Source organism: Augochlora pura, chromosome 4 (genome assembly GCF_028453695.1).
Source record: "Augochlora pura isolate Apur16 chromosome 4, APUR_v2.2.1, whole genome shotgun sequence".
Classification (NCBI taxonomy): Eukaryota; Metazoa; Arthropoda; class Insecta; order Hymenoptera; family Halictidae; genus Augochlora; species Augochlora pura.
Genome location: NC_135775.1, coordinates 23,586,446 through 23,600,554, shown reverse-complemented (window position 1 = coordinate 23,600,554; position 14,109 = coordinate 23,586,446). Strand labels below are relative to the sequence as shown.

Below are 14,109 nucleotides of genomic sequence, written 5' to 3'. Positions count from 1 at the left end.
ATTTTAAATATTCTTTTAGGTCGTTTTATATATTCTTTTAAGTCGATAAAATATCTGTTCTCTTGTCATCGATGTTTAACATTAACATAAATTTTATTTCAATTATCGAGACGGTAAATAAATTTATTTTTGTTCTACGACTCGAGACGATTTCGCGACTGTGTTCCGTAACCGATCAAACGGAAATTCTCGCACGGCCGTATAAACGAAACGAAGTCGCCACGGCATTTTTCTGTTCCAGGCAATCCGGACATACTGATCTGCGGCAACTGCAGGGAAATGTTTACGGACCTCGGCGAGCTCCTCGAACACAAACGGAATTACTGCAAGCTGCGGTTCACATGTAAATGTCACACTTTCAACGGAACGGCTCCAAGTAGGTGCTCGCGTGAATATGTTAGGTTTGTTTCGTGATCCGTGGATCCCCGATCCAGGCTGATCCGGATTCTTTTTCGGTGACTTTTTGGTTGTAGTCTCGAGCCACGCGTGCCATTTGAATTTCAAAGAATTCGAAGCGTTAGGATTTTTGGAGAGCGAGCGAGCTATCGTGTTACTTTCGTTGATCCTTTCAATGGTTAGGTTGAAAGCAGATGGCGGATTTTGTGCATTTGTTGCGATGATTGATAAGAGAAATTATTGGTCATAATAATTGATAAATTTAACGATAATATTGTATTTCTATTATAAGAATTATAATAGTGTAAGTCTTATTGTATTTCTGAGAAAGAAATTCATTTTTCTTCAGCTTTAATTTCATACAAATTCTAAATCAAATTTTAGTGTATAAATGGTACGAAAATGGTAAAAATTCGTAGTAAAAATAGTAAAACCTCACAGTATAAAAATAATAAAACCTCACAGTATAAAAATAGTAAAAATTCATAGCGCTCCTACATTAAACACTAAATCCTTGTATCATCAAAAAGTAACACAATCAATTTACACATCGATTCGCGAAACGATTTCTCAGCGAACGATCCAAATCGCCTCGATCGAGAATCGCGTGGTTGTATCCTCGGCGCTTTTAAGAAATTTTTCAATAAAGAAATCCGGCTTTCTTCGCGACGGTGTCCCCGCGCGGCCGCGTTGTTTCCTTCGGCGCGTTATCGTCGCCGTGCCGAATGGAGCAGGTGTAAAAATGGAATTCGAACCGATAGCTCCGACGGGCGTTACGATCGCCTCGCTTCTCTCCCGGCGGAATTGCATTTTGGCATTTTATCCGGAAACGCAGCTGCGTTGCCGCGCCGCGGGACGCTTAGCGGTTTGTTTAGGACGGAGGAATCGAGTTTCGGGGGGGGACCGTTACAGAAACGGCCGTCGGAATTTGCCTGGAGGAGGCACCGCAGCGTCCGCTTCCCCCGGCTGTTTGCTGTTCCCGTGATTCGATTTTCGGGGCTGGAAAAATTTCGACCTCCTTACGCCTTTCCTTGTAATTTGTCGCCGAGACGGGAATCTCCGCGCGATTTCGTCGCGGACGAAATTTTAGTGTTACCGATCTAATAGCTTTATTTTTTTGGACTTTTATTCTTTATTCGTCGTGGTTCGAAGGATACTGAATTTTATTATTGTTACATGTTACGAATTTTTATTATTAGCGAATTTAATTACTAAAATTGATAAACTGTGGATCTCGATTTATTTATGGCATTTTCGGATTTTTTAATAGCAAGATATAGTATTATATATATGTATAATATAATATAGCGTATGGTGTGTTATAATATAATAATATCATATTATAATGATATAGCAGTATAATATAATAATATAATATACTGTACTTATACAAATATAATATACTGTAGTAATATAATTTAATACAATATAGTATGTTCTACAATATTCTTCTATTCTTCTAGTCAAAATAAAATTTGCTTCTAATTCGCACGAAATGCCAATAAAAACGTGAACATACAAAACGCATCGAAAAACGTGCGAAGGCAATAATTAAACCTCACGGAACACGGAGATTAAAATCTATGCATCAACGAAGAAATTTCCAGTCGAAGAGAAAAATGATTCCATTATTGTAATATTCAATGCATATCGTATAAAGTGCATCTATCCGTAGAGATATAAATTGAATTAAACCGAGTCGCACGGTCGTTGGTAATCGAAGCCCTAAATATCATCGAAAATGATGGACAGCGGGGTTAACCCAGTATTCAGACATCTTTACCGAATAATGCGGGAATAACCTGTTTCATGAAAGGTCAGGATGCAGTTCCATAGAAAAGTCGTTCTGTGGAAGTGATTGAATTATTTCAGAGCTATCGGATCGGTCGAACGGGCCGGGGAACATTGTCATAGCAGATTTGATATTTCCTACGAACCCATTCTATTTGAGAAACTTTGTTAATGCATACGTCGGGCAGGTTTGCTTTGAAACTCGTGAGAGAAACAAAGCTCGGGCGAAGTACACGGTGTACTTTTAATCGAACTAAATTTAAACAATTTCTTCCGTACTATTTCGTTAATCGCATTTTTTGTAACAGAGAGACAAAGATACTTCTAATTTTGAATTTAGTTAACCTCGCCCCCTGGCCAATAGTTTATCTCGATATTGAAATATAAAAATATAAAATTAATATAATATACTATATTATACTATATTGAAACATAAAATATATATACATATATAACAAAGAATAATTATTGCCTAATTATGAGTAAACGCGATCAAAGTCACCAAAATGCACATTATCATTATATTATATTTTATTTATAGCATACCAAAAGATGAACTATAAAAATCACTATACCATTGTGAATTTGTATAGAAATTAACAAATGCTAACAATTCATTATCGTTGATATGATATCTCTAATATTATTAACAATTTAAAAATACTTTCTATCCGCCAGTTATTTAAGTTTCGCCATTGCTTCGAGCTTCTACTCATCTTCCCGGTGAATCAGTGCAGCGATAATCGAGAAATATATGAAGCGTCTGAATTATCAGAAACGACCACGCCGCGGAAAAATACGATACAAGAACGGTTTCTTTAATGATTATTACGTTTACGGTAAGAAGCGCCGTTATAAACCGAGAAATTTTATGTCCAAAGGGGATTCGACGACAGCTCTGCTCTGCGTTCTGTGCAAGGTATCCTTCCCCTCAGCATGGGAACTGATGGTTCACGCTCAGGCAGCTCACATGATCAACATTTACGAGCTGGGAACTCGACCTCAGAGCCCACGATCCGCGCCCAGCCCTCCGCACAGTCCAAACCAGCATCAGAAAGAATCATCACCGTCACCGCAAGACTTTCAGGTATCTCTTCTCACTCTCTTCTCTCCGGTCTCGAGCAAATATTTATTATACCCGCCGGCCCGCCCCCGCCCCCTTATCCGCGACTCGAACGGCTCCGATACAACCGGAAATAATTCGGCAATTATTTAGAGAACGGCCGCGGCATTATTTAGAAGACAGCCGCGGCATTATTTATGAGAAAAGTCCGTCGCGTTTATTCAACTTAACGAAACGCCGGATTATTTTTGTCGTCGCGCGATTCTTGCTTCGATCGAGAAACTCTGGCGCCGATCAAAAATATAAATTGTACGATATAATTAATTGCAGCCGATCGATTGACCAAAGCGAAACCTTCGAATAACTTTCAGAAATAATACGTTTTTACGGAGATTTATTTCAAAGTAGTCTAGCGAATGGAATAATTATTATTGTTGTCATGCTTTTTACCTGGCACGTGGAACAATTTTTTATGGCAATGATAACGACGTGAGATTAATCAGAAAATTTGTATAATTGACGACGTAAAATTATCGATGTAAAATTATCGATGTAAAATTGACGACGTAAAAGTATCGGCATAAAATTATCGATATAAAATTGACGACGTAAAATTGTTGGTGTAAAATTGACGGTATAAAATTATCAGTATAAAATTGACGACGTAAAATTGTCGCTCTAAAATTGACGGTATAAAATTGTCGGCGTAAAATTGACGGTATAAAATTATCAGTATAAAATTGACGACGTAAAATTGTCGCTCTAAAATTAACGGTATAAAATTGTCGGCGTAAAATTGACGGTATAAAATTATCAGTATAAAATTGACGACGTAAAATTGTCGCTCTAAAATTGACGACGTAATATTGACGGTATAAAATTGTCGGTGTAAGATTGACGGTGTAAAATTGACGGTGTAAGATTGACGTTGTAAAATTCATTGGACCAAGGGGAGGATCATTAGTCCGCGACGTTTCTAAAGAGTAATGAAAAGGATAGTGCCGGCAACTGTTAGCCCGCGTGCATTATACACCGTCCCCCGGGGGAATTGGATTCCGCCGAAAGAAAAGTAATTCCGCCCTGACGGATTTTCTATTTCGTTAGTTTTGTTGGCCAAAAAGTAGCGAAGTAGCGAACGATGACTGAGCGATCTTATCAGAATGAAGCCGGGCTGAAAGGGTTCGAAAATAAAATAAGACGGCCGACGGGCCATACCTCGCGTAGCTTTAATTCTTTAGATCTGACCCCGATAGAGGCACAGGTCGCGGCCCGCTTCGATTTGCGTAATAGAAAAATTCTTCTCTTAATCGGTACCCCCGTCGCATTTCCAATCCGCCGATAGAAAAACCCCTGTTTTCGATTATCCACGAAGGAGAGAACTCTATTTTCCTCAAAATTGCTTTCGCCGCGACTAAGAAACGTCCGCGTGTCTGCCAATGTCGTTCGCCATTTTATTTTTGCTCACGAATTTTATCGACCCAAGTTGCGATCAATTTTTTGACAAACGAAATTTGCTTCGCAAATAGTGACAGCTGAATCGAAAATTACAGCGTAGGGATACGAATGTTTTTACATCATTTAAAACGCGACGAGTAGTTCAAAATTGGATTAAATGACATGGATCCTTTTTCTTTTTTAAATATTAAATATACTGTGTTGTTACTTAGTTACTGTTTTACTTGGAATAATAAGACGAAATAAAAACCTGTAGCATTTTAAAAGTTTTAAAAATATTTTATACATCCATGTTACATATTAACAGAGACCTAGCCTAATCTAATGACTATTAATAATAATATAAATAATAATAAAAATAACTATCCAATAACAGTGATTCCATCATTCTTTTTTTAATTAGTTGAACCGAGACAGTGACGTACAATAAACTTTTTTTCTATATACTTTAACATGATCCCGGGGAAAACTTCATTCGACAAGTTCGCGGGGAAAAATCCGTTTCCACGTTGACTCGAGAATCCAGGCGTTTCCGATTATCTTCGCGACGAACGAAGAAAGTTCTATTTTGTTTAAAATTGCTTGTAGCCCGGGCGAGAGCGGCGGCGGCGGCGGCCCCGGCCAGCAACAAACGTCCGGTCGTTTCGAGTTCGCGCGAGAAATTAATTGGAAGCGATTCGTCGCGAAAGTTTTCTCGAAATGGATTTCATAGGGAACGATTGAACGGGGGGGGAGGTGGAGGAAAAACTGGCGTAACTCGCTCGGCCAAGTTTATTTCACCGGGAAACGGACCGGCGCTGAATTCTTTGTGTAACGCGTTTTAAAATATTCACGGATCGAGGGAGATTGCTTCGACGTGTTGTAATGCCCCGGCGATGAAAAACTTTCCAGATAGAATTTCAAGTTTTTTCTCTCCGTCTCCCTTCTCTCTCAAACCCTCCCTCTCTCTCTCTCTCTCTTTCTCTCTTTCTCTCTTTCTCTCTTTCTCTCTCTTTCTCTCGCTCTTTCTCTCTCATCCCGGGAAACTCTTATTCTTAACGCAATAACCCGCGAATGACTTCTCGGTTTATTGCCGCAGTTGATCACGGCGCGGCGCGGCGTTACAACCTGATGTGAGAGAGCGGTGTATAAAAGACATTATCGCCGGGAATTTTATGCTTAGATACCGGGAGGATCGTCGGGGCTTATGGTCCCATAAATAAAATCTGTATAACTCTTTTCATTTTCGGAATAATCGTCTCGTGCTACCCACTTGTAACGAACACGGCGCAGCCGCGCTCCGAAACAAATCATCGTTCGCGGACGACGTTAATTTTTCACACGATCACCGTTCACTGTCCTTTTCCCTCCTCTCTTCTTTATCCTGTTCTGCGGACGGAGACGTTGTCGCTCTCAGTTCGAACGTTCTATCCACTAATTTATCACTTTTTAGCTATAGGAAGGATAATTTAATTCTTGGAATTTATCGCGATTTTTGTTTAATTTTCTGTATTTGATCGGACTTTGTCCCGGATTTTTCTTTACGCAATTTATTGTAATTATAATTTGTAATTAAGTATAATTTGCAATCAAGTATAATTTATAATTAATTACAATTTATTACAGTCATTATATTAATATTTGCTTTGTACTATCAAAACCCACCCCTATGTATACAATAATTAAATCAACAGCGAATAAAAATTATTTAAGCATCTAACGAACTAATAAATATCAAAGTTTAACTATTAAACAGTCTCACAAGCACACAAAATTCCTCGACCGTTCTTTAATTAAAGAAACTGCTATTTAAAGACGAATCGTAGCTAAATCGCAGACTTTAAATTCAGATAAAATTCGATCTTTGAATTGTATCGGAGTTCGATAAACTTTATAACAAATTGCGAGCTTATATCGCGTCTCGTATCGAACGAGGCTGAATAAATAAGAGAAATTCGACGAGAACGTCGACGGGGGAGGCGAGCGCGGGTTTTAATGTTCCCCGTAGGAAGAGTCGGTAAGGCGAATCGAGGAATTATTATGAAATCGGAGGAGAGCAATAATGACAACGGCACCGGTCAATTTAAACAATTTATGTTTCCCTCGGCGTGGAGCGGAGGGGAGAGAGACCTGGTAATATCGCGGGAGGCGGCTCGATATTTAAGACACGCGGGGTCTCTCTCTCTCTCTCTCTCTCTCTCTCTCTCTCTCTCTCTCTCTCTCTCTCTCTCTCTCTCTCTCTCTCTCTCTCTCTCTCTCTCTCTCTCTCTCTCTCTCTCTCTCTCTCTCTTTCTCTCTCTGCGAACTAGCAAGAACGAAACTCCGCGAACGGAAGAATGAAATCCTGTCGTCGCAGGGAACGACGTTCAACATCGGGGGAAATATTACTTCATCATATGTTTCTCTGTCGATATGTCAACTCCAGGCCGGAAACAAGGTATACGGGGGATCGAGCTATCGGGGAAATGGTTGCGCCATTGTTTCGGGATTTCGGAATCCTCTTCATTACTGTGTGTTTCTATCGGCGGAGTTAGCGGACGATGGATCTTGCGCGAATTACTGGTAATAGATCGTAAATTCTGCGGATCTATCCTCGGTGCAATTGTTTAAAATTTGTAGCACGGAGGCTTTATTTTATTTATGTAAGATTGGATTTTTATTAAATTCAGAAAATATTAATATCTTTGCTTTAATTAATGGCGGATTTAATTTTTGAATATTCATATTGTGAGAAATTCAATACCACGAAGTCTCCATTTTTATTATTATTTTTAATAAGATTTGTAATTTAACGACGGGATTTTTATTTAATTCAGAAGATCTTAATATCCTCGTTTTAATTAGGTAGCCAATTTTTTTGCATCAACGACGGCCTACATGAATTTTCAATAATTATTTTTACTATAATAACACTCCTAATATAACAACCATATCACTAATTAAATTCTAACAATTGACGTCTTCGTGTATAATTAAAATAGAAATTATAAAAGAATTCCTACCACCAGAAATCATTTTAATTACACGACACAAATTACCCGTTTACAAAATTCGTTAACAAACCGGCTAAGAACATTATTCCCGAAAATCTTCAAAAAAACACGAAATTACGAACTTTGTTTGATTGACCAAAAATTATTTACTCTCTGGCGGTAGCTTTCGCCAGAAAAAAACTGTATTAAACACCATCCTTCTCGATGCTGTTCCCGCAGCCCCGAGGGCCGGCTATTAAATAAATTAACTTCTCCGATTTCTTTTTGTATCTTGATTGATTGCGCGGGTAAACATGTGCGGCATAAAAATCGCATCGCCAAGGGAAACGCGAGTTAATGGAGGCGAGGCTCTTCCCGTTGCGCAAACTCGGTATTAAATATTTATTAAAGAGCTTGAAGGATTCTTTTATGGACGTTGTCGTGGCCTCTCACGTTCTACATGCATTATCGAAATTTATGCAGCTGATTTTATTCCCCCCTACGCGTGCTGTCCTCGCGTCTTAAATACTAGCATTCAACTATAGCTCACAGTGTGAACAATTTTTTAAATGTCGTCCCGAATATTAACATTTATAAAATATTATTGAATTTTAACGTTTGTAGTATGATTTAAATTATTTTTAAATTATTAGGCACTCTCGTGCTATAAAGTCATATAAATAAAATATAAATAATATAATATCGAATATTAACCCTTTGCGCTCGAAGCCATTTTAACTCTAAATCCAAAATAATTTTTCTGGCTTCCAATATGTCCATATTAAAAATCTAAAATTTGTATACAAATTATTTTGGATAGAATAATTTTAGCGGTGCCTCAGTGTCACCACTCGAGTGAAAAGGGTTAACACTTATATTATTAAACTTACTCTCGCGCTATAAAATGGTAAAAATATAAATACCATCAAATATCTTATATATCAAATTAAAGAGAGACGAAGCGCTATGAACAATACATAATAAACAATTTGAATCCGTGAAAAATTTATCTGAAAGGGTTAAATCGTTAAACGCCGCTCAATGGACGCGTACTTATGCAGAACGGTGTGTGCTAATGTCGATAAACGTCGCGTAGAAAGGGAAACGGTTGGAAGAAAATAAAGAAGTGGAAAAGGTTTGCTTTGGTCAGCCGAGCGAGGCCGAGGCGAGCCGAGGCGATATGCAGCCGCGCACACAGTTTAACTTATCGCCGGCGCGACACGCGTCCCCGGGACCAGTGTGTCATCAGCTATTCCATCACCCCGTCGCGAAAGGAAAAATAAGACGGGTCAAGCAAGGCATCGTCGTACGATTGACCGGTCGCATCGACGTCCACCGATATTTTTAGGTTCCCCCCTCCATTGTATCATCTGAGTCAATCCCATTGACGTATTGCGAATCGAATTACGGCCGGAGATAGTTCAAACGGCGGATATGATCAGGAAACAATTTCGGTGCCGCGATTGATTTATTTGATCGACCCGCGGTTTCCTGTTCTGTCCGTGAACCGACCGGCATCGTATTTTTACGAAACCGTGGACGCCGCTGATAATAAACGAGATATTAAGGAGCTTGAAAAATAACTTGGAAAAGCTACCTTTAAATGGAATATTCTGTCGTATGTTTCATGAATTGTTTAGAAATATTTGAAGCGTTAGTAACAAAATTTAAATATGGCTATTCGTTTAAGTGCATTACTTTATTAATTACTAGTTTACAATTTTTAAGGATCATTTCTTTTATTACTTACGCTTGTTTAAAATATCTAAAATATTATTATCAAAATTTAGAATGACTATGCGATTTAATTTTATTAATTATTAGCTTACTATTTTCTCGGACACATCTTTTGCTATTTATACTTGTCCAAGGATATCTAATTATCATAAACATATAATTATAATAAATGTATCTCGTTAGCAAAAATCGAGGATAGAAATTACCTGCGAAAAGGTTCGCCCGTCGCTTGGTCGACGCCGCGGCGTAAATTTGTTTAAGGGGTCGCCGTTTCCACGGGCGGGCGAACGTGCGAAAAGTTAATCGGTTTCCCTGAATTTTGTTTAATCAGGAGACCAAAGCATCGGACTGCGAAGAACGCGGCGAATCGGAGGGGCCGGAAGTTGTCACCGAATTACTACCGTCCCCGGACAGCGGTAAATCAACGGACAACGAGGCGGCCCTGTCGCCGATTAAAATACAACCCCAAATGAACGGAGTGAAGCACGAAGAATGCGACGAGGTGAACCACGTCGAGAACACCACGCAAGCTTGCATCATGCATGCCGTCAGCATTGTAAGTGGCTCTTAATCATGCATCTGTTCCTGGATCCCGTGCACCGCATCCTGGCGCGCTCCTCGATTACGCTACCACTCTTCTCCGTCGCGGCGGCGACATTTTACACGGATTTTCGCGCGAAATTAAAATTGTCCATGGCTTTTGCAAGATTAATATGTTCGATGAAATATGTCTTTTATCGTTTGGTCGTTCGACTGTGTTAGTTTTGTCAGATATTGTATAAATTACGCGGAGTAGTTTAGGGTTGGAAATTGTTGTTAGAGAATGTTTTTCGAACTTTTGGTATATTGTAATAAAATATATGTAGGCTTTGTAAATAATTTTTATAACGAATTTGAAGAGATATTGAGCTATAGAAAGGGTTGTAAATAATTTTAAAGGATATAGAATCGTGGTTACTATATTAATCAGTGAGGTTAATAAGGGTTGATATAGTATTAGTTATATATATATATATATATATATATATATATATATATATAATAATTATATTATATTATATATTAAACACTATCCTTATATTATATATTATTATACATATAAATTACCATATTATATTACATAATATAATATAATATTGAAAAGAGTTGGTACAAGGGTTGATAACCGAAAATACAACAGATTTTCGAGATATTAAAACACCCCCTGTTACAAATTTCGTTCCGCGATCGTATCAGCGATCAAATTGAAAATAATTGGCCATATCGAGCAACGAATCGTCCACCGAAATCGAGGCTTTTATTTTTCCGGGTTTATTTCCCGACGATCGCCGCGACACCAGTTTTTGGCAGAGCCGATATATCGGGACCTAATCCCGAGCGTCACGTACGCGGAATCGAATAGTGGACACCGTAATGAACCGCGCCGCGAGACAGCCATTAAAAACCGATCATTCGATGATCGCTTCCGTCGGCGGAGCAGTCGTAAAGCCGCGTACGTGACGATTCTCGCCCGGCGAAACGCGAGCTTAGACGCGGAAGCTTCCTTGCCGCGATAAATCACTCCGGCACGGCGTCCTCGAATGGCGTCGCCTCTCCCGCGTCGCGCCGTTTCGGTTTCGTATTCACCGAGGACAATCGTTGCCAAATGGCTCAGCGGAACCGTTGTATCCGCGTAATCTCCGCGCGTAAACGCGTTATGGCTCCCACGATCGTCGTAAGCGTGCCGGTCGTCGTCCGACTCGCGAAAATTCGTTCTAATCTCGCGGCTTTTTCACACCTTGCCGCCGGAAGGGTTGATCAATTTTAATCGCGATGTTAGCGGAGATACCTGCGCGTTGGATTGTTAATACTTTGTCGACCGTCGATGTGTAAATCGGTTGCTATGGTATAGTTTGCTGTCTATTATCGAGGTATTATTGTAGAATATTTTAAGTATTAAATACCTCTTGCGACGAATAAATTAATAAAAATAGAATCAGTCAAATAAATAAAATAGATAAAATATTGTTTAGTATTAACGTTAAGGAAATATAAAAATGTGTTTGACCGAATATTATCACAATTTTTCGAGCGATCAATTCAGCCTATTTGTGTTAGGCGAACAATTAATTGAGCTGCTAGGTCAAGAACATAAGTACCAGAGATATCTTCACTTCTGCCTCGTTACATCCACCCTTGCAACCCTCGTTGCCACAATCTCAGCACCATTTTCTCTCAATTTAATACCGAGCTTACCAACTCTTCCACGTTTTACCTCATCATTACACAATTAACACTTTGACCGCCGCGTCGCTATACTTATACTTGTCCAACAAAATTCCTTATTTTTGTTAGTAATTCTTAAGGGTCAATTCTAAAGCCGCCAGAATATCTCTATTCCATCAAAAGTCGTTAAACAAAAGAATTATTGAACTGAATTGAAATTGAAAAACTGATCCAACAAAAGACAAATCAAACACGGAATTAAATAAAATAATCGAGACCCCGGCCGTCAAAGTGTTGACCTCCGAAAAGCCTTGCACTAGAAACCGCCTCCTATCCCCAGGAACCGTTAAATAATGTTCGTATCCCCCGGCTCGCAGATCCACGTTCACGTTTTCTCGGTTGCAGGACTCTTCCTTGGAACTCAAGTCTGACACGAACTCGAGGGGAAGTTCTGGCCCAGTCATGGCGTTGACTAATGGATCCTTGTCCGCGAAGGAATAAGTCGAGAAAGAATTAGTCATTGGAACATGGTCTCCCCCGTGCCCCCTCTTCCGACAACCTATCCGCCCCCCACCCCCCCGTACTCCCAGCTCCCGCCCCATATCCCACCAAAAACCCGAAGTTCGGGGGATTCCTGTGTACCAACGCCACCAACGAGACATATCGATCTCCTTTAAGGATAACACACCCGTCTGTATATAGCTTAAATGCCTAACAAATAATTCAGGGTCGTCTCGTGCCAGATCCGGGACCTATTTCGGCGAGTTCAGAGGCATCGGACGGATCCCGGTGCCGTTCCGCAGCATCCACGGACCGGCAACGATTTAAAGCGTTTCACCTTTCGTTACGGCCCGCCTCGACTTCGTCCACCCGGTTCTAACCCCCTTCTGTTTTGTCCGCGACGGCTGCCACCCCGTTTCCGCGCGCGAGCGCGTTCTTTTTCCCGTTGCGGTTCGAAACGTATACGTTCGTCTCGTTAACGGCGACCACGGCTTTCTCTCCGGTTTACCCGGTCACGCGGCGATGCGGCCGCGTTCCCGGGCACGCGCGTTTTCCAAAATTCTTCCCCGCCGAATGCGACGGGGAGGGGAGGAGGGTGACCGTTCAAGGGGGTCGCCGCGACGCCACGGATTCTCGTCGGTCGGGATTCCGTGCGAGCAAACGAGGAATTGCGGCCCGACGAGTCGGCGCGCATCGATGCATCGATGCCGCGACGTCGTCTCGTTTCCCGACGGCTATTCGCGAAATTGCGCGTCCGAGACTGCGAATAGTTCGTTTAGACCCGCGCCCAGGGTATCCAAGGTAGCTCTTTTTGGGGGATCACCCCTTTCCCGTCTCGCCGGCTCAGGCAGCCGCGGAATTAACCGAGTCGCTTCCGCGAAAACGATTCTCCAGTTGTTGAAACGTTTGTTTAATATTTAATCGGACCGATAATGTTTTATTCGATTTATGTGTACGAAGCAGTCGGTCGTATTCCATGCTTCGATATTTTTTAATAAATTATAAATCGTAGAGGTGTTGTGGTCAAGGATTTTTGTATTTCGTGAGTATGGTACGATTTTTTGGTAATTGTTTAATGTTTCCGTGTATCGCTTTTTTGGGTTATTGTCGATGTTTTGCCGATTTTTTAATGTATTATACAGGACGTCGCTTCTTTTTTTTTCGTTTAATGTTTAATATCGTTCCGATGGGGGTCGTCGCAGCAGCGCTCATCGATCACCTTCTGCCAGGGGTGGTATACTGTTCAAACATCGTGAGAATGGTACTCGAATCCTGACGGAACGCGTCGCGTGTTCCAGAAAGCGGAAAATTAGTCTTCTGCCCGGCCTGAGTGGTCGGAAAAGGTTCGAATCTGTTTTTTAAATAAAAGAGAACGTTCTGGTAATGATAACGAACCCTTGGAAATGTCATCGACGACGACGACGGGTCTCCAGTGGACTGAATGCCAAACCGAATCGTGAAACGAAAAATTAATCCTGAACTAGCTTTTAAACAATGCAATACTAAACTCAAAAATATCATAAATTACAAGAACAAAATTTTGTCTTAACATACCTTATATATTTGATATACAAAAATTGCCTAAGATTATAAAGTCTCAAATCTTCTGGCATAAAATTGTTCCACTAGCAAAAGAAAATCACGTCGCACAAGGCGGTGAAAAGTCATCCGCAAAAGGAAAATTAAAAAAATAAAATTGACCGCACCTGGAGCAATTTAATCAAGGAAATTTTCAGTATATAATTAATCAAGTTTTTTGCAAATTCTGTACATTTTATTTTATAATTCTGTGCACACGGTGCGTCAATTTTAGCTAGTCGAAAATGGCGGAAGATCGGCGATTAAAATCTAACTAAAATAATAGAAACCAAGCTCTGCAACAATTAGAAATCGACAAAATTGAACAGTAAATATTGTCTAATTGAACTTTACGATTCTATAAACGTCTGGTTGAGAGTGAACCGTGAAGTTTTACGTCCGGAGGCATTCAGTCAGATTCGAGCCGGTCTC

General features: G+C 40.2%; 1 protein-coding gene across 1 annotated transcript in view; it reads left to right on the top strand.

Moving 5' to 3' along the window:
• The window catches only part of LOC144468664 (uncharacterized), a 138,359-nt gene extending 126,188 nt beyond the window's left edge, over nt 1–12,171 (top strand). The window contains exons 4-7 of the mRNA XM_078178287.1: nt 242–376; nt 3,069–3,274; nt 9,725–9,949; nt 12,004–12,171. Of these exons, the coding sequence (XP_078034413.1) occupies nt 242–376; nt 3,069–3,274; nt 9,725–9,949; nt 12,004–12,099 (662 nt within the window). The 3' untranslated portion in view covers nt 12,100–12,171. The remainder of the gene's footprint in view (nt 1–241; nt 377–3,068; nt 3,275–9,724; nt 9,950–12,003) is intronic.
• The last annotated feature ends 1,938 nt before the right edge of the window (nt 12,172–14,109 follow it).